Source organism: Myodes glareolus, chromosome 9 (genome assembly GCF_982192425.1).
Source record: "Myodes glareolus chromosome 9, mMyoGla1.1, whole genome shotgun sequence".
Lineage (NCBI taxonomy): Eukaryota > Metazoa > Chordata > Mammalia > Rodentia > Cricetidae > Myodes > Myodes glareolus.
This window is the reverse complement of record NC_142034.1, coordinates 23525886-23553759: the sequence shown is the minus strand read 5'-3', so window position 1 is coordinate 23553759 and position 27874 is coordinate 23525886. Positions and strand designations below refer to the sequence as shown.

At 46.7% G+C, this 27874-nt stretch overlaps 1 protein-coding gene across 1 annotated transcript; it reads right to left on the bottom strand.

The window, feature by feature from the left end:
• Positions 1–21152: 21152 nt before the first annotated feature.
• Krt24 (keratin 24) lies at positions 21153–27050 on the bottom strand. Its single transcript, XM_085695776.2, has 8 exons — positions 26303–27050; positions 25301–25383; positions 24100–24256; positions 23691–23852; positions 23469–23594; positions 22423–22640; positions 22127–22209; positions 21153–21499 (listed from the first exon to the last, which is right to left on the bottom strand). Exons 1-8 carry the CDS (start codon positions 26996–26998, stop codon positions 21396–21398), a joined length of 1629 nt encoding a protein of 542 aa, XP_085551902.2. The 5' UTR covers positions 26999–27050; the 3' UTR covers positions 21153–21395.
• Between the last annotated feature and the right edge of the window lie 824 nt (positions 27051–27874).

The following is a 27874-nucleotide window of genomic DNA, read 5'->3' as shown; positions in this document are numbered from 1 at the left end:
AAACAAAAGCAACACATCTTTACATCCTTAAACAAATGTTCCACAGCATAAACAAAAGTAACACACCTTAAAATGATATTCCCTAACACGAAGAGCTTGCCGTGCAAGCATGAGGACCTAAGCCTGGAGTCTTAGCACCCACATAAAACGTGGGATGTAGCTGTGCGCACCTCTTGTCTCAGCTGAAGACAGAGACAGGTGGATCGCCAGGCTCTCTGGCCAGTCACTGTAGCCAGCTGGTAAACTCTAGTCTAAGTGAGAAACCCTGCTTCAAAAAATTAGACAGCGAGGGGGCTGGAGAGATGGCTCAGAGGTTAAGAGCATTGCCTGCTTTTCCAAAGGTCCTGAGTTCAATTCTCAACAACCACATGGTGGCTCACAACCATCTGAATGGGGTCTGGTGCCCTCTTCTGGCCTGCAGGCATACACAGACAGAATATTGTATACAATATAAATAAATAAATATTTAAAAAAAATTAGACAGCGAGTGATAAAGACAGGCACTGGGCACAACCTTTGACATTTAAGGCACATGTCTACCTACACATATACACATGAACAACAACAACACACACCAGAACAAATAAACAAGCATGCAAAATGGTTAAATAAGCTTTTTGGCAGCTTGACTTTAGTAATAGAAAATGTCTCTCTCCTCCCCGAAACAGGGTTTCTCTGTATGTAGCCCTTGGTGTCCTGGAAACTCACGTTGTAGACCAGGCTGGCTTTGAACTCACAGAGATCTTCTGCCTGCCTCTGCCTCTGAGTGCTGGGATTAGAAGTGTGCTCTACCAATCCACTCTTTCTTAAGGAGTTGGAAACTCTCTCTTTGGGATGTAAATATCCAAAGACACTAACACCATTCTCATCCAAGTTCAGCAGCTTGATGTCCATGGGCACCTTGTTTCTAAACTGCCTTCTGTTATAAAGATGGAAGAAGTTTATTTGTCCTGTGTATAAAGGTTATGACATCACCCTAATCACTGGGCATCCAGGATGATGTCTGTGTGGTAAATGGTCCACCAGACCATCCTACTAGAGAATTAGCCACGGCTTATTTTGAGAACACAGCCTTGTTGGTTGTATGATCGGCTGTTTAACATGCCAGTGTTTGCTCTGTGCTTGTGGACCCTTAGTGACTCCCTTGCCATGCACATTGCCTCCTGGCTTAATGCTTATTGGATAATAAAATGTGCTTTCTCCTTTGTGGAGAATCATATTTCCCCAATGGACTCATGGGGGAAGTAGTATGCCATGTTGTAAGTAATTTATTTAAAATACCTGACATTTCCCATTTTCTGTTTAATGTCCACATGGAACACTATTTTAAGATTTATTTATATTTTAAAATATGTTGTGTGCCTTAGTGTCAGTTTGTGCACATGAGTGTCGGTGCCCACAGAAGCCAGACGTGGGTGCTTGTCCCCAGAGCTGGAGTTATAGGCAGGTACGGGCTTCCCAAGTCATATTTTTTGTTTGTTTGTTTGTTCATTTGTTTTAACATTGAGTCATCTCTCCAGCCCATACAGCACTATTTAAAATGGAAAGAAGAGTTTAAAACATTAAATCTAGGTAAAGTTCACATAACATGAACAGATAATTAGCATTTAATCCATCCACAAAGTTCTCTCACCAATACTACTACCTAATTTCAAATTATTTCATTTATCTTATTTCTTTGGAGCCTGCCCACTAAAGTTAACACTTAGTTAATGTTGTTGTGAATAAATATCAGAGTAGACAGTCGTCTTTTCAAGTTTATTTTGCATTTGTACTCTGTGTGCATGCGGGGTTGGGGCAGATGTACCACTGTCTATGTGTGAAAGCCAGAGGGCAGCTTGCATGTGTCTACTCTCCTTCTCCCATGTGGGGGCCAGAAATGGAGCTCAGGTCATCAGACTTGATGGCAGGTTATCGCTCTGGTCTAGCAATCATTTTATAGTGATGATTTTTAATGCAAATTAATTGTATAAATGAATAAGACATATCAATCCATCTACATCCACATCTACATCATGCATCCATCTACACACCCACACACACATATATTATACCTTGTTCATGTCTATCCTTCCTTTACCCTTTTCTTCTCAACTCCCTTTCCTCTTCCCTGATAGTTCTCCTATTTTCAGGTTAGATAGAGAATCTTTTCCTTCCTTCCTTCCTTCCTTCCTTCCTTCCTTCCTTCCTTCCTTCCTTCCTTTTTAAAGGACCTCATCTTTAAAGGACCTCATCTATCCCTGGCTGGTCTCAAACTTGGCTGTCTTGTGGAGGATAATCTTGAATTTCTGATCTTCCTTCCTCTTCTCCCCCCAACCCTCGTGATGTGATCACAGAAATGTATTCAAACTCTGACTCTACAGCAGACAATTTTTTTAAAATTGAATTTCCTCTGTATCTCGTCCTAATGGAATGGGTTATTGTTGAAGCCATAGTGCACATTTTATGTTCACTGGAAGGTTCAAGTATGTTTCAGTTTTCTGGTTGTGTGTGTGTGACCAGGAGAGGTTGCTCACTTAGGCATTGCGGTTGTATAATTAGAATGGAATGATAATCTCTCCCTCTTGGGTGAGACCAGATTAAAGGCATCAATATGCCACACCAGCAATTACCCAGTCTGAAGAAGCTTAATGGCACCAACAGACCATCTCATTTGGCACAAATAGAATATTTGTGTTTTTGTAAATAATTTTGAGCATTTGGAGAAAATGTTGGAGTGTTAGTTTTTAACTCTCAAAAGTTATTGTCTCCGGGACCTCCCTAAAACAGCCGTAGGGCAAGCAGCTCCTGCATGGAATGAGAGCATTGGAAGTCAGCACTGTGAGGATCAGGGAAAGCGCTTCCCTTCTTCCTGTCCAATCCCTGTGGACAAAGCAGGTGTTTTCTCTTTCCAGATGCTTGATCCTATAAAAAGCCTTTGATAGATCGGCTCTCTGAGGTTGCTGTGACACCTTTAATTATCTGGCAATATAGGCTTTGATCTCTCCATGGAGAGGAGTGACAGTCTAGCCGTAAATTGAAGGTGTGCACCATCCACTCACCTGATGGCCAACTGACCCTTCCTGGCCACCTCGGCCCAGCACAAGCCACTCTGAGTTCCTGCTGCAGTTGCTGCTCCCTGAACTCCATAGCCTGGAAAACTCCTCTTGATGACACAAAGAGCTCTCAAGGGGCTGCAAGATTACAAGAATTTACATCCTTGTAATTTTGCAACCTCTTGGTTGGATTTTTCTTTTCTTTTCTCATTTTGTTTATTTATATTCTCAGTCCTGGCAGCCATAATCCTTTATTTTATTTTTTTACATTTTATTTAATTTGTCCATGTGTGCATGTGTGTGTATGTGTGTGTGTGTGTGTGTGTGTGCGTACATGTGTATGACAGAAGTGTGTGGAGGTCAGAGAAGAACTGATGACCGCCAGCTTGCTTTATTTATTACTTGGGTCCAAGGGATGAAACAGAGGTTATCAAGCTTAATGACAGACCCATTACCTACCAAGGCCATCTCCCAGCCCTGACTTTTATATTTCTATGACCTCTTTATATTATGGGTTCAATTAAGGAAAAAAAAAGTACAATGCATTTTCAAATGCCATTTGCCTTCAACTGCAAGCGTTTACATTTGGAACCTGCAGCTGTCACACCAGCCCTTCTGATCCGAGTCCAGCTGATAGAAAAGCAAAGCCCCTGGTGGGACAAGTTGAGTGGATTGGAGTGCACACTCGGACACACCCTTCACAGGTATCTTTCTTGCTGTGGCCAGGAGAAAAAATCCATTAATTACGTGAAACCCCCGAGCTTCAGCTCTTTCTTAATTGTTTTTCTCACATTTCATAACTTGCTTGTGACTCGGCACCATCTGTCACCGCTGACTCCAGATTGGAGGCTGGCAGATTTGTTGACCTACAGGTGCCACAAGCTTGGTCACCTTCAAAACTCATTATCTCTGAGATGTCTGCGGGTTGCGGCCCTGCCCTGCTGATGCCTTCACTGCACGAGATGCTCACCAAAATCTCTGTGTGTCTTTTGAATTTGGGGCTTGTTCCCTTAGGGAAGTGAGAACTGCCTGGTGTTAAGAGCAGGTGCTCTGGGGACACGCAGCACAGGCTGGAAACTGGTAGAGATCACTTGGCAGCTGCGATCAAGCTGTTTGGTGCCTCAGTTTTCTCATGGGAAAGGAATACTCCGTCTCTCAGGGCCATAGAAACTCAGCCGATGCATAGGAGCTGCTGAGAACAGAGGTCAGTGCAATCGCTGACTCAGAGAGGAAGGGGGTGGTAAATATGGGGTCAGACGGAAGGCCAGTCTGTGGCCGAAAGTTAGGGCGCATGTGCAGCAGGGCCCGGAGGAGCCGTGAGAGAAGCATCATCAAGTTAAGTAGGTTGGCGCCTGAAGGTGAGGACGTGCGGCACGAAGCACGAGGCTGTGGGAAGAAGAGGGAGGATGACGCTGAACTGAGGAGGTGTGGCAGCGGTGTGGACGTTGGCCTGATTGATGCAAGAGGCGGCAGAGGGCAAGAAAAACTCTCGCAATTCCCTCGGTTCTGTTTCTCTTGCTGCGCTAAAACACCGTGACCAGGGGACCTTCTAGAAGGAAGGGTTTATTTGGCCTTCCTGTTCCAGAGGGATTAGAGCGTATCATGGTAGTGGATGGTGGATTTAGGCTGCAGCCATCGTGACTGGAACAGCCGAGAGCGCACATCTCAAACCACAGGCAGGAAGCGGAGAGAACACGCTGAAAATGGGGAAAATGGCGCAAGCTTTTGAAACCTCCAAGCCTACCCCCAGGGGCATTCTTCCTCCACCAAGGCCACAGCTCCTAACCCTACACAAACCTGGCTATCATCTTGGCAACATCTGAGCCCATGGGGGACGGTCTCATTCAAACCACCACACAGGTATACCAGTGAAACAATCTTTGTAAAATGGTGTGGGTGGCCAGCAACTCCCTAGGGTGGGCTTGAACTAACTGTCCTCCTGCCATCTCCTCTTCAGTGCTCTGGTAACAGGGATGTAATTATATACCTAGCTAATGTCTGGGCTGTTAATTATATGTGAAATAACACTTGTTTAATTTATTAAAATTTAAAACCTTTTTGGTGTTTGTGTGTGTCGTGTGTGTGTGGAGGTAGGGGGTACATGCAGGATACAGCATAAGACAACCTGCAGGAGTCAGTTCTCTCCACTCACGGTGTGGGTCCCAGGGGCTGAACTCAGGTCATTAGTCTTGGTGGCAAGCACCTTTAGGCACTAAGCCATCTCACTGGCCCTACCACACAGTATCGAAAGTACGGCCTACCATCTCTATGTAACGTGTTTGGGTATTTTCTGTTCCATCCCGCTTAAAAATGCTGATTGTATTTCGATATTTTTAACCAAGAGATCACAAGCTGCAGCCGGAAAAACAACACCTTCCACTCACCTACATATTTAAGCCTTATTTGGCCGACTTTTTGTATTTAGTTAAACATCATGTTTTTAAAAACTTGATGTGTGCCCGGTGGTGGTGGTGGTGGTGGTGGTGGTGGTGGTGGTGGTGGTAGTGGCGCGTGCCTTTAATCCCAGCACTTGGGAGGCAGAGGCAGGCGGATCTCTGTTGAGTTCAAGGCCAGTCTGATCTACAGAGCTAGTTCCAGGACAGGCTTACAGAGGTACAGAGAAACCCTGTTTTGAAAAAAACCAACCAACCAAACAACCCCCAAACAAACAAACAAAAAACCCCAACAACAACAACAAATTCTTGGTGTATTTTTTTTTTCCTTTTCTGTGCCCTTTGACCTTTCCCAGTAAGCATAACCGAGACTGTCTCCCTACATTCTGAATCAAATGTTGTCAGAAGAAAGTCACTTAAATGTGACAGAGTAATAGTACCTAAGAAATTTGTTATCTGTTATTATAAGTATGCATTTGAAAAAAAAATGCATCAGTGCTTGGAGACATATCTTAGAGAAATGGTCCCACAGTTGACTTCTGACTTTATGTGATGGTGACTGCCTTCACAGGCCTTAATTCATGTACAAGCTACCCTTTCAGGCCTTGGGATGTACTGGAACTGAAGAATATGAAGGAGAACAATGGAAAGGTTTCCTATAGAGCTTACCCTTGGGCTGGGGATGTAGCTCAGTTGGGAGAGTGCTTGCCTAGCGTGCAGGAAGCACCGGGTTCTGCGCTCAGCACTGCAGAAAACCCTGTACGTGTCTGTAATCTCAGCCTTTAGGACGAGGCAGGAGGATCAGAAGTTCGTGGTCATCCTCAGCTCCAAATGGAGTTTGAAGAGGCCAGCCTGGGCTACATGAACCCCTGTTTAACAATAACTAAATAAAATAGAAAAGAACTTACTCTTTATTTTACTTCCTTTTACAATTGTAATATCAAGCTGAGCGGTGGTGGCGCACAGTTTTATTCCCAGAACTCAGGAGGTAGAGGCAGAGGGATCTCTGTGAATTCAAGGCCAGCCTGGTTGACAGAGTGAGTTCCAGGACAGTCAGGGCTACACAGAGAAACCCTGCCTCAAAAAACGAAACAAAACAAAACAAATTGTAATATCTGGAATGCTTCTTACAACTCTAAGTTGCCTGGGGGTGGGGACATGAAGGCTCGGTGGTTAAGATACACTATACTGCTCTCTTATAAAGGACTGGAGTTCAATTGCCAGCACCCACATCAGGAAGCTCACAATTACCTGTAATGCCACCTCCAGGAGAGCTGGTGTCCTCTTCTGCCTCTGCAGGCACCTGTATGCTCATGTACACACACGCACACACACACTCACACGCATGCACTGTAAAAATAAGTCTTTAAAAAACCCTAAGTTGAAATCACTGGGTTTTGGCCTTTTACATATTTATTTTATTCATTTTGCTTTTGAACTGAACAACCTCAAATGACTACAAGTATGAAACGCCCTGGGCACATGTGCTTGTTTTTAGCGTAGGAGTCCTAGTTTCTTTCTCTTGCTTCAGCCCATCTCTGAGGGAAGTCAGGTCAGGAACTCGAAGCAGAAAATATGAAAGAATGCTGCTTTTTCTGATGATCAATGCTTCACTAGCTTTCTGACTTGTGTTTGTTTTTTGAGACAGGGTTTTACTGTGTTGTGTAGCCCTGGCTGTGCTGGATCTCACTCTGTAGACCAGGCTGGCCTCAAACTCACAGAGCTCCACCTGCCTCTGCCTGCCGAGAGCTGGGATTTAAGGTGACTGCCACCACCGCCCCTTAACTAGCTTTCTTATAAGGCCCAGGACCATCCACCCAGGGAATGGAATAGGGTGGGTCCTCCTACATCAATTAGCAGGGAAGACAGTCTCCACAGACATGCCCGTGGGTCAATCTGATTTGGGAAATCCCTCATTAGAGACTCCCTTCTTGGGTGATGCTAGGATGTGTCAGACTGACACTTTAGGCCAAGTAGGACAGAAGGGAAGGCAGAACCATAGTGATGGCCTAGATCTCAGTTTGATTGGATGAACAACAGTGGGCTCCCTTGTCCCTGGAGCCATCAATGGGACTAGGGTCTGGTTCCTGAGCTAACTCTGCCGTCACAGAGCAGGGATGGAGTATTAAGTACTGAAGCAGTATTTAACAGATGGGCTTGGCGCAAGTCTGTTCAGCCTTTGTCGCATAGCATATTGCTGCATTTAATTTAAAGTGCCAGTAAGATCAATGGATTCCCGTACCTACCCCTGCCCCATTCCTGTCTTTCTCACCACATGAGTGGCTTTGTCACCAGCCCTGTCCTTTGTGCAGGTGGTGGCAGGTCCCAGCTTCGTTCTTCAGGTGTGTCTGGAAGCTCAGGAGCTGCAGGGAGCCTGCTACCTGTCTTTTGTTCTTTCTGGGTTCTCACTGAGTTTCTAGTGCGCTGATTTGCAATTTGGGTCCCTGAAATTGAGTCTGGGAGTTGGCTTTGAGTTTTCAAGGGATTTTTTTTTCTGGGAGTGGGAGTAAAGGTTTCCAGAGACAGACAGATGAGCAGGGATGTCTGGGTAGGGTGAGCAGCAAGAAGAGAACACAGGCTGTGCATGGGTCTTTTCTCTCCCATTCTAGTCTCTCCCTTCTCAAGTGGAACAGAGATGATCTCAGCAGCACTCAGGGCTGTGATGTCCCAGGAGGGAGGCCATCTCAGGCCCCCTGTTACTTCCATAGCAGGCTGCATTCAGGGCCTAGCATTGCTGGAGTGGAGGAGGGGAACCCTGTTTTCAGGAGCCAAAAAGCAATTGTGAACAGTTAACCCCCTTTCTACATGGTGACATTTGGAGGTTTTTGTTTGTTTGTTTGTTTCTTGAGACAGGGCTTCTCTGTGTAGCTTTGGAGCCTGTCCTGGAACTCGTTCCTCGCTCTGTAGTCCAGGCTGGCCTCAAACTCACAAAGATCCGCCTGCCTCTGCCTCCCGAGTGCTGGGATTAAAGATGAACACCACCTCTGCCCGGCCTGGAGAGACGTTTTTAATGGTCACAAGAGAGGAGGGAAGTACCTGTCCCTGGCTCCCTACAATCTGCAGGAGAGGGACCCCACCCCAAGGAATTGTTAGTCTACGATATCTCTGGAGTCAAGATTGAGATGCCATTTAGAACCCTGATATTCAGACATCCTGTATTAAGCAAGTTCCAGGACACTGTTCTAGCCAGGGCACATTTCTAAACTTCAAAGCTAGAAGGTGCCAGACTGCTAAGGTGCCATTGCTGTGATAAACTGCCTGAGATGATTAGTTTATAAACAGAATGTTTTTATTTATTTATTGTCTTGGGGGATCGAACCCAGGGCCTTGCCTACGTTAGCCTAGTGCTCAGCCTCTGAACTACGTTCATTCTGTTTGACTCCGTTTGAGAGGTTTCGGGTCACCATCGGGTGGACCCCTTCGCTCAGAGTCTCTGGTGAGGAGGGTGCTGGATGGTAACGGTGACTGTGCAGGCTGACGTCGGTTCCTTACTTCATCAGCTAGGAAGCAGAAGAGGAGAAGAGGAAGGCGCTGTGGGCTCGCTGTCTCCTTTAAAGGAGGGGTCTCCAGTGTCCCAGTGATCTCCCTCTTGGCTCCATGTCCTCATGGTATCACCCTAGGGACAAACCTTGAACACACAGGCCTTTGAGGGGAGGAGAGTTAAGATCTAAGTTATAACATCTCAGGCCATCACCAAGCGTTGCCAGGGAGATGATGGCCCAGGGGTACAGCGCTGGCCTGGGCTTCACCAGCTCTTTTGTACTGCAGGAATTGTGGCCTAGGAGGGACTCCTGTGGAAGAGCCATTTCCCTAAGATGATATGAAGACTTTACAGACAGCCCAGGGGTGAGGTTCAGGTGGGGAGCTTGGCAGCTTTCTAGAGTGGGCAGCGAATGAGCCTGTCTCTGTGGCTACCCGGAGTTTCCAGAAGATGAAGTTGCTCTTGTTGCTGATCCTTCCTCACTGCTCCTGAAATTTGGAATGGTGAGTGTGTTAGCAAGTGGGGGCTCCTGTGAGCGAGTGGGGCTCCTCCTGTGAGAGAGTGGGTGCTCCTCCTGTGAGCGAGTGAGTGCTCCTCCTGTGAGAGAGTGGGTGCTCCTCCTGTGAGGGAGTGGGTGCTCCTCCTGTGAGAGAGTGGGTGCTCCTCCTGTGAGCGAGTGGGTGCTCCTCCTGTGAGGGAGTGGGTGCTCCTCCTGTGAGCAGTGGGGGGTCCTCCTGAATACTCTTAGGTCTTTAGAGTATAAATGGGCCAGTGATGTGGCTTAGAGGGTAGTAAAGTCTCTTGCCACCAAATTGATGTGAGTTCAATCCTGGGGACCCACATGACAGACAGAGAGAAACACCAAGCAATTGTCTTCTGACCTCCACATGTACACTGTGGCACATGTGTGCTAACCCCTAAACAGACAGACAGACAGACAAATAAATGTGAAAACAAATACAACGTAAGTAAAAGGAGATTTAAAAAGTGGAACAAGCTGGGCAGTGGTGGCGCATACCTTTAATCCTAGTACTTGGGAGGCAGAGGCAGGCGGATCTCTGTGGGTTTGAGGCCAGCCTGCTCTACAGAGGGAGTTCCAGGACAGCCAGGATTACACAGAGAAACCCTGTCTCACACACACAAAGGTTGAACAATGGACTGGAGAGATGGTTCATTGGTTAAGGGCACTGGTTGTTCTTCCAGAGGACCCAGGTTGGATTCCCGTCACCCACAACACAACAACCACCTGTCACCCCAGTTCCAGGCGATCCAGCACCCTCTTCTGGCTTCCTTGAGCATCAGGCATGTATGTAGGGCATAGACATATATACAGGCAAAACACGTACACATATAAGTTAATAACATTTTCAGAGGTAGAACCTTATTCTGGCCGAAGTGCACCATCTTCTGATTAAAAATGCATATGTTGGGCTGGAGAAATGGCTCAGTGGTTAAGAGCACCGACTATTCTTCCAGAGGACCTGGGTTCAATTTCCAGCACCCACATGGCAGCTCACAACTGTCTGAAAATCCAGTTCCAGGGGATCTGACACCCTCATACCAATGCACATAAAATAAAGATAAATAAATAATAAAAAATGCATATGTTTCTCGGTGCTGAAGAGAACCCCAGCTGACCTACATGCAGCCGTTTTTACCTAGCCTAAGTTTCTTAGGCGTTCAGACAGGAGCCTGCCTTGCCACCTGCCTGGCAAAAGGAGCGGTGATCTCATTCTGAATCCGAGCCAGAGAGCTTTCCTGGCAGCAGCACCTCAGTGGCCCAGCTTGTTCTGTGGCTGGAATATTTTTAAAGCAGCGCCTGGTGTGTGAAGTCATTGTGTGGTTGCCAACTTCTTCTTCTTCTTCTTCTTCTTCTTCTTCTTCTTCTTCTTCTTCTTCTTCTTCTTCTTCTTCTTCTTCTTCTTCTTCTCCTTCTCCTTCTCCTTCTCCTTCTCCTTCTCCTTCTCCTTCCTCCTCCTCCTCCCCCCTCCTCCTCCTCCTCCTCTCCCCTCCTCCTCCCCCCCTCCTCCTCCTCCTCTCCCCTCCTCCTCCTCCTCCTCCTTCTTCTGTTTTAGACATTAGGTGAAAAAAAGCCTTGCCCACGTTACTAATTGAAGAAGTCCAAGGTCTTGGAGACACCCCTCTTACTCTCTCTTTCTCTTTCTACTCCCTAACCCCTGCCCTCTTTTTTGACACAGAGTCTCATATGGCTCAGGCTTGCCTCAAACTTGCAATGGAGTTGAGGATGACCTTGAACTCCTTCCTGATCCTCCGACCTCTGACCTCCGTCTTCCAAATGCTGGGATTAAAGGCACATGTGATTACAGTGCACAATGTACCACCTTGCCCAGGATGACTTTTTCTTTAGTCTTAAAATAATCAAAACACCTTTATGGGGGGGTACAATATTTTCAAAAACACATTTTACATTTCACATGAAACTGTCTGTGAGGTCCTTGGCTTATGGAATATTCGCCAGAGGTGGGGTGGGGGTGTGGCTGTTCAGTGTTGGGGCTACTGTTGATTGCCCTTCTGTCTCAGGGCCTTAAAAGCCCTTTCAGCTCTTCCTTCCGAATCTTCCTGGAATTGCTGCTGCAGCAGGAGCGGCAAACGGCTGAGGCAGCACTTTACTACAATAGTACCATTCTTAAGGCAGAGTCGTAGAAGGAACATCGCCCTTGGTTTCCTGACCTTGGCTGGATTTTTTTTTTTTGCGCGCGGGGGGGGGGGGGGAGAAGAGTAAGAATCCCATTGTGCAGTCCAGGCTGTCCTCCCACCCCAGCTAGTGACCCTCCTCCCTTAGCCTTCCAGGGCTGGTGTTAAAGGTGTGCCCCACCACACGAGTCCTCCACCACTCGTGTCCTCAGCTCTGTGATCTGCTTTGTTGTGGCTGAGTTTTCCTGTCCCTGAGGTCTGGGGCCGGTGTCCTTACCCACATGCATGTCAGACCCTTTGACAATGGGCCGCTTTTGGATTTCCTGGGTTGGAAATGATCAAGGCGCTTAACCATAATGGCAGAAGTCAGTTCCTTCAGGATCCCCTAGTTGACTAGGTGATAGGGACTAAGTAAGGCCGGAGAGGTCGCTCCTCCGGCACCTCCATCCCCGTGGTTCATTTGGAGATAAGCTGATGCCTGCTCCAGAGCGTCCATCTGTGTTTTCTCATTGGTCTCAGGTGAGGTCGGGTCACCCAGGATGTGGTACAGGCGACGGTGGATGTGAGCCTCTGCCTCAGGGTCAGCTTGGGTCCACCCCAGGAAAAAGGTTTCCAACAATTTCAGCACCATCACCTATTCCTGTGACCTATTTAGGACATTTTATGAAAGGAACAGTGGAAAACCTCCGGTCCAATATTTGTTGATGTAATTGGCTGTTAATGGTTCCTTGTTACATCCAAGATGCTGGAAGTCTCAGGGCAGAGCGTTCTCGGCACGTTGATTGTTTAGGGCACCGTGGCTTTACCCTGCCGTCTTGTCAGGTGTTGAAGACCTCCCGCATGTGCAAAGGAGACAGCGCAAAAGACTCCTTAGGGACACACCGTGGCTTTTTTTTTTTTTTTTTTTTTTTTTTTTACAGGAATCTTACTTGAAACCCACCTAAATCAAAGCCCTGGGGCTGATGGTGGAGCTCAGTGGTAAGATGGAACACTTACCATCATGCTTGAGGACTTGCGTTTGAGAAAAAAAAATTACTTGTGAGACACAATTAGATGGTGTGTCTCTGTTAGAGACAGGATCACCACAGCGTGATCGTAAGTGATGCACTCTAGCTGGGCCTTGTGGTTCAGGCCTGTAATCTGAGCACAAAAGGGCCGGCAGGAGGAGGGTCAGGAGTCCAAGGTCATCCTTAGCTGTGTGTCAAGTTTTCCACCAGCCTGGGCTGCGAGAGAGCCCGTCTCAAAACATCGAGGGAAAAAAAGGAGTTGCTACAAGGTTGTCAGTGCAAACCTTTCTAGGAGCTCATCCTTCCCAAGGAGAGAAATACTCCTTCTCTAATTTGTCATTTGTGGGGGAACCCCGTTGGTATCCAGGCCAGGAAGCAAACCCACAAAGAGCTGAGAATGAAAATCCTGTGCAGATTGACTTGTCAACCTGGATCAGACTTCGGGAATCCAGCGGCAGGCGGTTCATTGTCGGCATCCTGAAAACACAGTCCATTTCGGGGGGGGGGGGGGTTAGGTTTCCCACGGCAGCCAGTTCAGTTCCAGGTGCACGAGGAAGCTTAAGTTGAGACGACATAGAGGCTCCTTTTCAAAGGACCTGTGACCATGAGGGTGGGTTCTGTGGGAGAAAGGCCTAGAAAGTAGCGTGGTCTCTGTCGGATAGCAGAGGCCAGCAGGCCATAGAGCATATGTGACACCTTCCTAAGGATGGGTAGCAGTCTAGGGAGGAAAGAGTCTGGGATAATCGTTCTTGGGAGTTAGGGTGCGGTCTCTAGAGCAAAGGTGGGTGAGGTCAGCCTCTCCAGATGGCAACAAGGCCACCAGGTCGTTAACGAAATCTACACTCAGTTTTCTGGATGGAAGGCAGGTGTTTGATTTTATCTCCTCCAGTGAGGAGACACCCCTGCCTGATGAACGTTCCTGGTTCTCTTAGCGCCTCTGTGCCTCTGCGCCCCCAAAAATTATCCCTGAATATAAAGCTTAAATCCACATTTCGGCTATTCCGCAGTTCTGTGTCCACTCTGTGATGAAGGTGAGGCACACCCAGAGTTTCTCTGAGGTCTGTCAACCTGGAGTATTGGGCACAAGAAGCAGGTGCTCTATCCCTGGGCCCAGCCCCAGCCCTATGCTGATGTCCAGGACTGTCAGCTTTAGGTCTTTTAAGGAAATTACGTAATTAAAATATGGACACATTTATATGCAATTCCTTTAACGGCAGATACATTAAGCAGTTGTTTAATCCTTTCTTTGAAAAAACTCGTTTATTTTTTTAAAATATTTTTAAGTTTGTGTGTGTGTGTGTATGTGTGTGTACCAGCCTGAGTGCAGAGTGTGTACATGTGTATACAGGTGCCCACAGAGCCCAGAAGAGGATACCAAATCTCTGTGGAGTTGGAGGTAGGCAGTTGGGCCTTGAAAGTGGGCACCGGATGCTGAACCAACCCCCTGCAATAGCAGCATGCACTGTTAGCTGCTGAGCCATCTCTCTAGCCTCTATGTCCTCTTTATAGAATTTCTCTTGGCTTCTGAGAATAAGATACCTGCAAGCGGTGGACTCAGAAGATCCAGGTAACTGAACTTTTGCTTTCCCATATACAATTTCTGTCTTCATAGATTTTCATCTGTTTTCCAAGCTGTACCTGTAAAATGTCCAGTCCTTTAGAACTGCAGGACAAAAGCTCCCTCTCTCTTGATGAAAATATCCATTATTAGGGACTTCTGGAGGTGGTAGAACAGCAGGGTCTAAGTGCATGCAACCTGTGCATTCGATATTCAAAGCATTTAATAATGAAATATAGGGAGAGAAAGTGGTCAGAATCACTTTACTATATTCTTGGGTAATTAAAAGAAAAGTTAGAACTCTGTCTTGGAGTCTGCCTCGGAATTTTGAAGTGACTGGTGACATTCTGTCCTATTTCGGGAAAGCATAGCTCTCCTGAGAAAAGCAAAGGGCAATGGATGGCTGATACAGCAGCAAACATCGGCATTTCCAGGGTCCTCTAACCCTCTGCGTGACTATGCCTTACACCTTCCACAGTCACTGTGTGGGCACGTGCGCATGGGCTCTGTTTCACTGTCCTTTTCTTTGTGACCGTGAAGTCAGAGGCAGTGAGACAGACCCCAGACTAATGAAGGGATCCCCCCACGTTCCTCTTCCCTCCTCTCTTTCCTCTTCTCTCTCTCTCTCTCTCTCTCTCTCTCTCTCTCTCTCTCTCACCCGCTTTATCCCCTCTCCCCTTTCATCCCCTCTCCTGCTTTCTTCTTTCTTCCTGACAAAAGCCATCACACACCAAGGATGCTTTTTGTGAATGAAGCTGGCGTAGCTGATGCCTGTGCGGCTCATGATCTGCTTTCGAGGGAGTCTGAATTCACTCCCACGCCTGCAAGGGTAATATCTATTAATTAAACAGCACTCAAAACGTTTGTTAAATCTGGGATAATTCAACACTTAGAGCCAAATGCCCACATGATATATTTAGGGAACACATATATCAACTTGGACCTGCTGTCATGGGTAATCCTGGGGATATTAAGGTGGTAGCAATTGTATTTTCATTAGTTTTGTTACTAAAATAATGATACAAAATATATTTTATATGTTGAGTAGCAGAGATAAAATAGTTACTAAAGGATCTTTTGGGTTCAATGGTACCATTTGGGTTCAAATGGTAACCTGCAAACAATCAAGACCTCATGAAAATAAGTAGAGTAAACTAATCGAACATCAGATGGAGGATAAAATCTCTGTGAAGACATCCACTGACAGAGCAGTTGAGTGTGACATGTTGGGTAGACAGTGTGGCTTCCAAGCTAGAGGCTGGTTGCACTCTCTGTGATTAATTCTGGGCGTCCTAGTTCAGAAGAAATACATATGTACGAAAAATGTGTGTATATGCATCTTTATATGTTTTTAAGCATAATTTCTTTATTGATTGTTTGGGACTTTCACATCATGTCTCCTAATTCCGATGACCTCCCCATCCCCCCATATCCTCCCTTTACCCCTACAGCTTCCCCCAAAAGAAAATTATAAAAATCAAACCAAACCAAAGCAAGCAAACAAAACCAAGGCCAAAGCAACCCCCGACAAAGCCTCTTCCCTTCTCCATCTTTCCTGCCTCTCCCACACTTCTTCAATTATCCTGGTGGCACAGGGAGCAGTGTGTCACATAATGTCACATAGTCAGCTTGACTGGCAAATGTTCAATGCAATGAGTCACTGGTCTGGTTCAAGGCGTCTGGTTTCTGGTCTACCACCATCACTGGATCCTCTCGGGAACTCCTCTGGGACATCCTGTGGCCGGTCAGAGTCTTGGAGATCCCATGGGTATCCTTCCACAGGACCAGTCCCTTCAAGAGCTCCAGTTGGTCCAAGATGGGGTAGATGCTAGGGTGGGCCAACCCAAGGCCCTGCTGTGGGCCTGGATGGTAGCCTAGCTGACCAGACTCAGACGAGGGGGTAGAGCCAGGTCCCCTATGCTCTGTCATCATGGTCAGTTCTTCCTCTCCTGTGATAAAGGGGTGCGGTCATCTCTCCAAGTACAGGGGTCAGCTCTCCTGTGAGGGTTGGGGCTGGGTTTCTTGCTGCAGTGTTGAAAGAGAGGCAGGGTCAGTGAAGGGCGGGGCTGGCTCAGCAAGGCTCTCTGATTTCACCACACACGGTTCCTATGGCCCCACGAGGTGGCGTAGGCCATGGGTATCTATTTTTTGTTTTTCTGAGGCAAGGTCTTATGTGGCCCAGGGTGGTCTTGAACTCCTTGTGTAGCCAAAGGTGATGCTAAACCGACTCTCCTTCCGGCGCCCTCCAAGTGCTAGAGTAGCCATATGCCACCATACACTCATAGAAGGAAATTTCCATGTGAAAGTGATTGTGGGACTCAAATTTTGTGACCTTGATGATGAAGACTGGGTCAGAGAAGACATGACTAAAGAAATCAAGACCTTTGTCTAGAACGGAGACAACACAGTGGCTGTTTCTGAACATTGTCCAAAGCCAGGGCCTGGATCAAAGAGCAGGAAGTTCCCAGGAGGTAGGTTTGGCCCCATACAAGGGAACATTGCCAGTACAGCACTTGTTTCAGGCTGATGGGGCTGCTTTGCCAAATGAAGAAGTTTCCGAGCTCTGGGCACCTTGGCCCTACAGAATAATCTAGATTAGAGTCATCTTCCAGAAGAAACTTCTGCTCTGAATGGGAGGCCAGAGTAAGAGTCACCACCCAACTCATTAAAATTCTGATTTTTTTTTTATATTGTCATGATTGCGAGAGAAATGAAGAACATCAATATCAGAACTTCACTGGAAGTTTTGGGTGTGAATTACCCATTGGGGAAAGACATGACCTCATCTTGACAAGGTGCAACAACACCCTCATTTGCATTAAAACCAACAGACAGACTAAAACAAAACAAAATAAAATGAAAACCCAACCTTTCTCCCACCCTCTCTCCTCCCATCTTCTTCCCTACCTCCTTCCCTCCCTCCCTCCATGCCTCTCTCCTTCCCTCCCTCCTTCTCTCTCTCTTTCTTCTTTTCTTTCTATGAGAGGGTCGTGTATCCCAACCGACCTATGGACTCTCATGCCCAGTTCTGTATGGTGCTAAGGATGGAAGCCAGGATCACACACATGTCATGCAATCACCAAGTCACTCTCACAACTCCTAGTTTCTTTTTCTTTCTTTTTTTTTGAATTATTTTATATTTTTATTCTTAGGCTAAGTAACAAAAAATTGTTCGAGACAATTTATTTATAGACAGTTGGAAGCAACGAGAAGAGGATCAAGCTTCCAATACCTGACCTTTGGGGGTACACTTAAATCTTAACGCTACCCAGCTCCACTCTGCCGCTCAGAAGAAAGCTGGAGCCGAGTGACTCACATCCTATGGCACTTTTGCTCCCTGCACCTCCACATTGGAAAAACAACACTAGATCCTACCCTGTCTACCTGCCCACCATGGCAGTTCTAGGATGCCCTCTCCTATGCTATTCAACTGCTAATATTTTAATTTAAATGAGGTGGTTGGGCCTGGAGATAGTTCAGCAGCTGGGAGTGCTCGCTGCTCCTGAGGAGGACACAAAGGACCTGGTGGCTCTATCTCCAGGGGACGGGGCACCTCTGTCTTTAGCTCTTGCACTCAGTCACACACACCTGTGCATGGACACCAACACGGACATTGTTGGACACTATTTCAGCATTTCCTTTCTTCTCCCCCATCTCAGGTAAGGCTTGATGTCACAGATGAGTAAATTCCTTTGATTTGATTTGGCTTTGATTTTTTTTCCCTGTTATTCAATGTCACACGTGATTTCGAGATAATAACTTAAAGCCATTTCTTATTTGTGGCATTTTGTTACTCTGGGAGGTGGCTTGGGCAACATTGCTTGAATCACATTTCAGATGATTTATGTCCTTCCCTTTGTCTCCCTCCTCTGAACTGCCTGCTGAATCCATGAAGTCACCAGGCAAGTTTGGCCTTGTTCCTTAGCGCCTGGAGTCCTTTAGCAAGCACCCTTTCCAGCTGGCTGCCATACCCCTCGCCTGTAATCTCGGCGACGACAGATGGCACTTCCAGCATTCTCTTCCCTTTCTGTCCATCACCCCGTAAGATCACAAAGATGAGAACAGCTCCGTGAACCTCTGGATCAGAAGCTGGCATCGGGTGGAAATCCATTTGCTGCTAGCCGTGGCTCTTCCTCCTGGGCAGGTCCGCCCAGAAGAAGCTCCACTCCTTTAAACGCCACTGGAGAGCTGAACTGCTGAGTTCCCAGACAAACCCTTTTCTGCTGTATAGTATGAACATAATGTTTGGACAGGGAATAATGTGCAAATTCTAAGTTCTTAACATCTTACTCATCCTGCTAAGTAAATTTCATGACCCAATGGGATTCAGTAGGTTATTATTAAGAAGGCTGCCCACTTGAAGCAACAGGTTCTATTGCAATGTTGGAACTTGGTGCACACAGCTCGACTTTTCCTTGTGTAAACAACTCTTTCATACTAATGCATCATGCTAACACTGGCCAAGGGAGCAGGGCTCTCAGCTCCAGCGAGTTTTCTGAGTAGATTTATAGTTTGCTTTGATACAAGGGTTGGAGGGTGCTGTAGACCATACCAGGGCCACATCAGTCATAAACACAGGCCCAGGTAGCCTGACCCACAGCTAGGAAGCCAGTTCTGGGAAGACTCCTGGTCAATGGCTGATGATCCTAGACAGAATACACTTCCCCTTCTGGAAACATCGAGGTTTCATCGTTTGAGTCATGTTTCTCCTTCGGTCGTTCTTAATCTTTGAGTGGAGCTCTCCTGCGTTTCTTTACTGTATTGAGGCAATGAGAAATGCCTTTTCTCTTACAATGCTACACTGTCTTTCCACGCCATGGTCTTATGCCTAAGCTGTCTCACTTCGTTCTGGGGTGGGTGGCTGAACAAGTTACAGGTATCCAGGTGGTTTTATTTTTAAGCACAGAAACCAGATTTATTAAAGAAAAGTGAAGAAGGATGCCCAAGAGTAGGAGGGACTCTAAAGGAGGAATTGAATAATATTATTTTTTCAAAAAAGACTTACTTTTTATTGTATTTTAATTATGTACGTGTGTGGGTATCTACATGAGTGTAAGGTGCCTATGGAGGGCAAAGGTATCAGATCCCCTGGAGTTGGAGTTACAGGTGGTTGTGAACCACCCAATGTGGGTGCTGGGAAATGAACTCAGGTTCTCTATAAGAACAGTACATGCTCTTAACATCTGAGCCATCTCTCCAGTCATGATGCCCATTTTAATGTTTCCTTCAGTATGCTTAGATTACAAAATCTACATTTTCAGTTGCTTTGATGATTAAGGTTGATATTACACAATTCTGATTGGTTTTATATGTGAATAGGTTTTGTGAATTAAGTTCAGGTTCATTTGTGACAGGTGATGCAGGGTCTCTTCATTGGCCTGGAGATGGTTCATTAGTCTAGACGGGCTAGTCAGGGAGGGTCACGGGCCCATCTGCCTGTCTCTGCCTCCCTAGCGCTGGAATTACAAGTGTACACACCAAGCGTGGCTTTAAAAACAAGTGTCACTTTTGGGGACTGAACTCAGCTCACTTTTCCAACTGAGCTGTGGCTCTATCCCAGGCTCATTGCTTTATAATTTTAAATTTGGCTCTCTGTATCATATCTGACGGACTTTTCTCCCTTGAAGACCAGCTTATGGAGTTGGTTCTCCAACTCGGGCTGTGGTCAATATGAAATGCTTTGCGTAAAGTTTGACTAGATCATCTTCAGCCTGGTTCTTGAGCCATCCAACCAGAACTCTTCGGTATTTTCACCAAGACAGAGTTTTGAGCCTTTGGCGATACCATGCAAATGAAACAGGGCTGCGACTACCTATGGGGTAAAACGTCCCCAATGTGGAGAGTGGGGAAAAAAAACGCCAGTTCTGCCAACTGGTCGTTTTTGGTTAGAGTTCTGGCTAAAATTGGCAAAGGAACAAGTTCCAAACATTTCTTCTCTTTGGGGCTTTCAAAGTGTTAGGAAATCAGATCCCATATCACATGTCCAACCATCTTTCTCTATGGTCTTTATTTGGTCATCTCTTAACGTCTCCAAACATACAATGTCTCATTTCCATGCTGTGTTTGACAAATACTGTCAAATCAAGTTCTATGCTAATCTTTTTTTTTTTTTTTTTTGAGACAGGGTCTCATGTAGCTCAGGCTAGCCTCACCTTGCCGTGTAGCTGAGAATGACATGGACTTCCTGATCTTCCTGCCTCTGTTTCCCGAGTGCTGTAATTTGGAGGCGTGTGCCGTCCTACTGGGCTGAAGTCTATGAGCACCCTGCAGTGCCTGCCTGCTGTCTTCATGTTTAGTTGCCCTCCTCAGCGACAACATAAACTGTACTGTTGGTCAGGCGGGGCCCCACTCTGTAGCCTTGGTTAGTCCGGGATTCAGGGTGTCACCGAGGTTCCCCTGGAACTTGTGGCATTTTCCTCCATTTTAGCCCCCCACGTGCTGAGGTTAGAGGTGTGAACAGCCGCGACCAGCTGTGAACTTGTTTAAGTACTTGGCATAATAACTTGTGTGTCTTTTTCTAAATGTATAAAACACTTGTTCAGTGACTGGCATAAAGAAATAGGCATTGATGAATTATAACATGATTGTTCTAATAATTTAACCCTTGTCTAAGGAGCTAGGACTGTTGGCTGAATTGTTAGGGACACTGAGGTCTACTTTCAGCGATGGTGCCTTTCTTATCTTGTGTGATGTTAAAACCCACATGCTGAATGGCTGATATCTTCCCTTACTAAGGAATTCATCAAATAAATAATGAATTAAGGTTAATACACAACAATGAGCTGTCAATCACAACTCCATCCCTGGGTAGAATATTAAATTTCTTCCTTTTTTTTGTAGAATATTAAATTTCTTCCTTTTTTTTTTGGAGCCTGTCCTGGAACTCACTCTGTAGACCAGGCTGGCCTCGAACTCACAGAGATCTGCCTGCCCCCGCCTCCCGAGTGCAGGGATTAAAGGTATGCACTACCACCGCCTGGCAAAATATTAAATTTCTTGGGAAAATAAATATCCAGGAATGACTTTGTTAGTTTGCAAAAGTAAGTTTATTGAAGCACAGAAGCAGCCAGAGCCAACTTCTTCATTCTACTTTTGAAAGAATGTTCTAATAAGAAAACACGAGGCTGCAGGAAATGGGCTGGTCAGCTGTATTGAACAGCAGGTCTCTTGGAAGTGAGCCATCACTACATCAGATTGGTACGCTCTTCACCAATTCCCCTCTCAGTTGTTTCCTTTGACAGACGGCCCCGCTGATCTGGAAACGGCTTATTTTATCTTCACTTCGGAAATGCTGCTGACTTGAGAGGAGACAACTTTGCCATCTACCACTTCCTCTATGATGGTCTTCGTCACTCTTGTCTTGCTGGGATCTGAAGATCATGGGACCACAAGGTTGGTGTGAAGATGGTCACTGAGCCCAGAGCAGGAGAAACTGTCCTTCCTGACTGTGCTCTCTCTGCTTAAGATGCTGTCAGCAACTGTGCACATTTTAACATTCATTTTTAAAACGTTTGTGTGTGTGTGTGTGTGTGTGTGTGTGTGTGTGTAGGTGGTGCACATGCATGTACGTGTGTGCATGTGGAAGTCAGAGGACAAGCTCGCTGTGGTTTCCCAGGCAACGCCCACCTTGCTTTTGTTGCTTGTTTGTTTGTTTTGAGTCAGGGTCTCTCCTAGCCTGGAACTTGCCAAATGGGTTGGCCTGTCAAAGCCTCAGCAATCAATCTGTCTTTACCCTTCCCCTGCCTTGGAATTACAAGTCCATAAGTCTGTGGCACCATGCCTGGCTATTTTTTCTCCATGAGTTCTGTCTGGGGGTTGAACTCGGATCCTTATACTTACAAAGCAAGTACTTCTTACTGAGCCATTTTCCCAACCCAACAGTAAGAAGATACAACCCGTAAAGCCTGCTTTTCATTGTGAAATACTCTTCAGCGACAATCCATTATAAAAACCCGTTAAGATGGTAACATTATCATCAATATTAGGAAAATGTCTACCTTTTCCTTGGCCAGAACAGCTCCCGGATCTTGAGTCACTCAGCACCACATGCCTGGATGCTAAATTTCCATAATCACACCCACTGCAGGCAAGAAGAAAGAGTGAAGTTCTCCGTTGCACTGGCCTAAGGTGGGAGAAGTCCTCCAGCCCCCAGAGGCCCCAGGGTGCAGCTTTGGGTGTGTTCTGATGGGGCTGTGTCTGAATCCCTCCCCCTCCATTTTTGATTTCACAAGCCCACCTCACGCATCTCCGCCCACCACACACATCCCCTCCCACCTCACGCATCTCCGCTCACCCTCCCTCGCCGTTGAGCAGGCGCCGGTAGGTCTCGATCTCCTCCTCCAGGCGTGTCTTGATGTTCAGCAGGCATTCATACTCGGCCTTCTGGCATTGCGTCTCACCCCGAATCTGACTGAGCTGCTCCTCCAGGCAACTGATCTGTGTCTGGATTCCAGACAGCCGAGACCCGTAGCCAGCTTCGGTGTCAGCCAGGCTCCCTTCCAGAGAGCATTTCTAAGACGAAGAAAAAAACAAAAAAACAATCATGTTGAAAATAAGCCAGTGGATGATTTAGAAAAATATCTGATTTTATATGAGTATGGATATGCTTTCATCTGCTACGGGCACAATCTGTACTGTCCTGTCTTTGCTTCTTTAACTTTCCTTGGCACAACTCAAAAGAAATCTTTAATGCGAATAGAGAGGTGTGTGTGTGTGTGTGTGTGTGTGTGTGTGTGTGTGTGTAGCCGGAAGTTGACATACGTATCTTTTTCTGTTACCCTATGCATTTCATGACAGGGTCTCTCATTGAGACTGAAGCTCACTGATTTGGCTAGGTTAGTCAGAGGTTCACCTGTTTCTATGCACCCCCACCCCAAGTTTTCACATGGGTGCTGGGGATCTGAACTCTGGTCCTCAGGCCTGTGTAGCAAGTACTTTCCCCATGGAACCATCTCCCTAGCCCCAGAGAGCAGCGTGGTTGACTCTTGTCCTCCATACACACAGACAGAGACACACACACACACACACACACACACACACACACACACACACACACACACCAGGTTTTCTGTGTAAGCTGTCCTGGAACTTGCTTTGTAGACTAGACTGGCCTAGAATGCAGAGACTCACCTACCTTTGCTTCCCAAGTGCTGGGATTAAAGGCGTGTCCCCCCCCCCCCCGCCCCCGCATGCTTGACTCTTTATGCTCTCTAGCAGACAAAGCAGTTTTCCTTTTTCTGTGTTTACGTGTGTAGTGAGCATCTTGGCAAAGGAAAGCTCATTCGCTGAGCTCCTTATTGGAGTGTTAAAGCAGAGTACCCGACCCCTGTCTGTACATACCTTGGCCAACAGGGATTGAAGCTCAATTTCCAGGGTTTGCACGGTGCGCCTCAGTTCCATTACCTCGTTCTTGGCAGAATTGGCTGCCCCTGCATCCGTCGAGATTTGGACTTGCAGGGATGCACTCTAAATGGAAATAAAGCACAGTTGCCATAGGCTGCAGCAGCAGAGGTGGTGGCTTATGCATGGCTGCAGGTTGAGGCGCTTGGCGCCGCACCATACCCGTTCGTTGAACTGTCTCTCGGCTTCCTGGCGGTTGTGCTCAGCCAGCGCCTCGTACTGGGCCCTCATGTCATTCAGTAGTTTGGTCAGGTCGGTTCCTGGGGCCGCGTTCATTTCTACCGTCACGTCCCCTCCAGATCTTCCTTGCGCGCACTTCATTTCCTAGCATGAAGGGATTAAAAAAGGCGCCACGGTGACGCAGATGGTAAGCTGCCACTTTCTAAGGCATGTGTTACTGTAAATAAACATTGGAAACCATGACACCCTGGAGGAACTTCAAGATGCAACATGCTCTCTGGTCATTGGATGGGTGGGGAGTTCTTTTAGTAAAACAGTTTACTTTTGTAGACTAGATATCACGGAAAATATGGATGGCAGAGCTGTTCATGTATGCAGAACCCGTTCCTACCTCCTCATGGTTCTTCCTCAGGAGGACCAGCTCCTCCGTTAAACCCTCGATCCGCATCTCCAGGTCAGAGCGAGTCATGGTAAGGTCATCCAGCACTTTCCTCAGGCCGTTGATGTCGGCCTCGACAGACTCCCGGAGACACAGCTCATGTTCATACCTGGAAGGGGTGGCAGAAAGGCAGGTGAGGGGACTCTTCCTTCCTTCCTTCCTTCCTTCCTTCCTTCCTTCCTTCCTTCCTTCCTTCCTTCCTTCCTTCCTTCCTCCCTCCCTCCCTCCCTCCCTCCTTCCCTCCCTCCCTCTCTCCTCCCTTCTGTCCATCCTCCCTCCCTTTTTTCTTCCCTTCCTTTTTATATTTTTTAAATTTATTTTTATTTTATGTTCCCTGGTGTTTTGCCTGCCTGTATGTCTGTGTGAGGGTGTCAGTAGCCCTGGAACTGGAGTTACAGACAAATGTTAGCCTCCATGTGGGTGCTGGGAATTGAACCTGGGTCCTCTGGAAGAGCAGTCAGGGCTCCTAACTGCTGAGCCATCTCTCCAGCTCCACAGTACTTCTCTTTCACACCCCTGGAAAAAGTTTTGACTTTGGAGTCTTGTTTTTTCTTTTTCTTTCTGTGGTGTGGGACCCAGACCCTATACCCCCAGTTACCCCTGAGTGTTTTGATAAATAAACTAGCTGAGGTTTCTTTGGTGATTTTTAATCTCATAAAGAAAAATAATTTCTAATATTAATTCTAGCCATGGGCAATATTTTTTGAATATTTATCAGCCTTAATTTCCTCTCTCGCCCTCCCCACTTCCTCCCTCCCTCCCACTCTATCTTGCTTTCCCTTCCTTTTCCTCTCTTCTCTTCCAACAGTGGTCTCTAAAGTTTAGTCCCGTGAGCCATGCTCACTCTTGTAACATAGCAGCCGAGCTAGAGGCAAAACGGTGAAGAGTTAGCTCAAAGGCAGCCTTAGTTCCATGGTGAGTTCAGCTCCAGTTTGGGCTACACAAGCCTTTGTCTAAAACCAAAGCCAAACCAAAACACGAAAACCCTTTCCAAACCAGGCAAATAGTAAAACAACTAAAAGAAAACCATCCAAGTTTACCCCTGGTTTCTTTGTGAATTTAGTTCGTGATCCCACAAAGGGCTTTTTCCTCGGCAATCGGGCTGTCTTTTATTCCCTATGATGCTTGTTTTCAAGTATTTCATGTTTCTTACTTCATCCTGAAGTCATCGGCAGCCAGTCTAGCGTTGTCCATCTGCAGAGTCCTCCTGGCATTTTCAATGATGGCTGAAATGACCTAGGAAAGAGGAAGGACAGACTCCTAGCTGATTTTTCTGTCTTTTAATACCTACCCAAAAGGGTAGACATCACCTATGTCATTAACTCTTAAAGGTGGCTTGGCCTGCAGACTGGCTCAGTAGTGGCGCGTGTACACTTAGCACCCCGTATCTCCGCAATGGGAAACTGCGTGCGTAGCTGTTGGGGTAGACACGGGACACTGTTTTACAGAATGCCATCCTCTGCCTCTTTCTGCTGTTCGGAAGATCAGCTATTTCCTCGCCAACTGAAGAAACTAATGTGAACACATAATTCCCCTTAAAAACATACGACTCATACGTAATTTCCCATTTCATGACATTATGCAATATTTTTACCAGATCCTGTAGGAAGAAAATAATTTTAAAGACGAATCTAGAAAGATGCAAAAGTATACTAACCAGTCAGAATGAGTCATGAGGTAATTAGGTCACCCTAATTATCATTCAGTATTGCCCCTCTTACAACCTGTCAGGTGGCTATCCGTCGTATGAACTCGATTCTCACGTTTGAGATTCAGACAGAATACTATTGTTGTATGTCATATGCAGGATGGCCACAATCAAGATACAGGAGGACCCATTTTGCACACAAACAATTCCTCGACTTAGCATTTCTTTACAGGGCCCTTGAGCTGGCTCAGCTGGGGCAGGCACTTGCTTGCGTGTGTGTGATGAGCTGAGTTTGATCCCTGGACTCACATGGCAGAAGGAGAGAACCAACTCCTATAAGTTGTCCTCTGACTCCGCACTTGGGCCATGGCATGCATGCCCCCTCTCTGTACATGTAAGTGCACACATGCACACACACACACACACACACACACACACACACACACACACACATAAATGTAAAAAGAAATTCATCATAGTCTATGACCCGGAACTATAGAGTCCCACCTGGTTCTTCAGATCTTCCATGACTGGCCAGTATTTGCTGTAGTCTCTTCCACAGTTGTCTTTTCCAGACCCGTTCTTGCTGTACCATGCCTCGATTTTAGTCTCCAGGTCAGTGTTAGCCTCCTCCAGGGCTCGCACCTTGTCTAGGTAGCTGGCCAGGCGGTCATTGAGGTTCTGCATGGTTTGCTTTTCAGTTCCAGAGAGAAGGCCCCCATCACTGCCACCGCCACCGCCAAGGCCACCTCCTATGCCACCAAATCCAGAGCCCCCACCAAATCCAGAGCCTCCACCAAAGCCAGAGCCTCCACCAAAACCAGAGCCCCCACCAAAGCCAGAGCCCCCACCAAAGCCAGAGCCTCCACCAAAGCCAGAGCCTCCACCAAAACCACAACCCCCACCAAAGCCAGAGTCCCCACCAAAGCCAGAGCCTCCACCAAAGCCAGAGGCTGCTCCAAACCCACCTGTTACCACGCAGCTACCAAAGCCCCCTCCAGCACCACTTTCAAAGCCGCCCTTAGGTCCCCCACTCAGGCCACAGCTGCTGCTGCTTCCCTGGAAGGCCCAGGAAGGACTTGCCCCAAGCCCACAGCTACTCCCATTGCTGAAGAGGCTTCCACCGGCACGCGCTCTGCTGCCTGTGGCCCCGGAGGAGGAGACTCGGGAGGAGCAGGACCATCTCTGAGTTGAGCACTCCATACTGCTCCTGCCAGAGCTGAGCTGTCTTGGGAGACTGGAGAAGGTGGAGTGAATTGTTCTTGCCTGCCTCTTGGCTCTTATATACACCCCAGCAGGGTGTTCCTTTTCTCTGTCATTTCCTAATCCCTGTTACAGTTTTGTTAATCCCTAATTGGATAATTTCTTTTCCATAAACCTACTCTACTGGCTCTTTTTATGAGACTGGGTCAGGCATTAGAAAAGATGAAGTGGAGCCATATTTTTTTCTTTTCTTTTCACAATTACTGTTCTAATCTTGGAGAGGTTTTCATGACTGATAATTTCTTCAGAAAATACAGTTCCATTCCATTCAATTTGCTGCATGATTTCCCAACATCAGAGCGTATCCCTGATTATCAAATGTAATTAAAACCCTCGGTGTGATGAGAGGGAATGTTCCTCAACGTGTAGTTTTTTGTTTGAATTGTTATCAAAGTCATAATTGGTGATAGCATTAGAACTGATTTCGCCTTTAATGGCTCTTTCTTTAATTTGGTAATTTCTTTCTTGCTAATTTAAGAGGAACTGTTTTTTTTTCACAGTTAATAGGAAAAGTTAATCATATACTTCCCATGAGTATTGTTGACATGCTCATTCAGGTAGATACTGACTGAGAATGATACAACAAGGTTTCGGATTGTTCTAGCATGAGACCCGGGCAAGGCTGCCAATGCCTTATGCGTGTCTTTCCGATTGGATTCTGCTTCTTCTCGCCCCACTTCCCACCTTGAGATAAAGTCTTGTATAGCCTAGGCTGGCCGAGGACGCACTGCGCTTCTGGTCCTCCTGCCTCTACCTCCGGAGGTTTGCGACTGTAGTCATGTACCACCACACATAGTTTTATACTGGTCTGGGGAC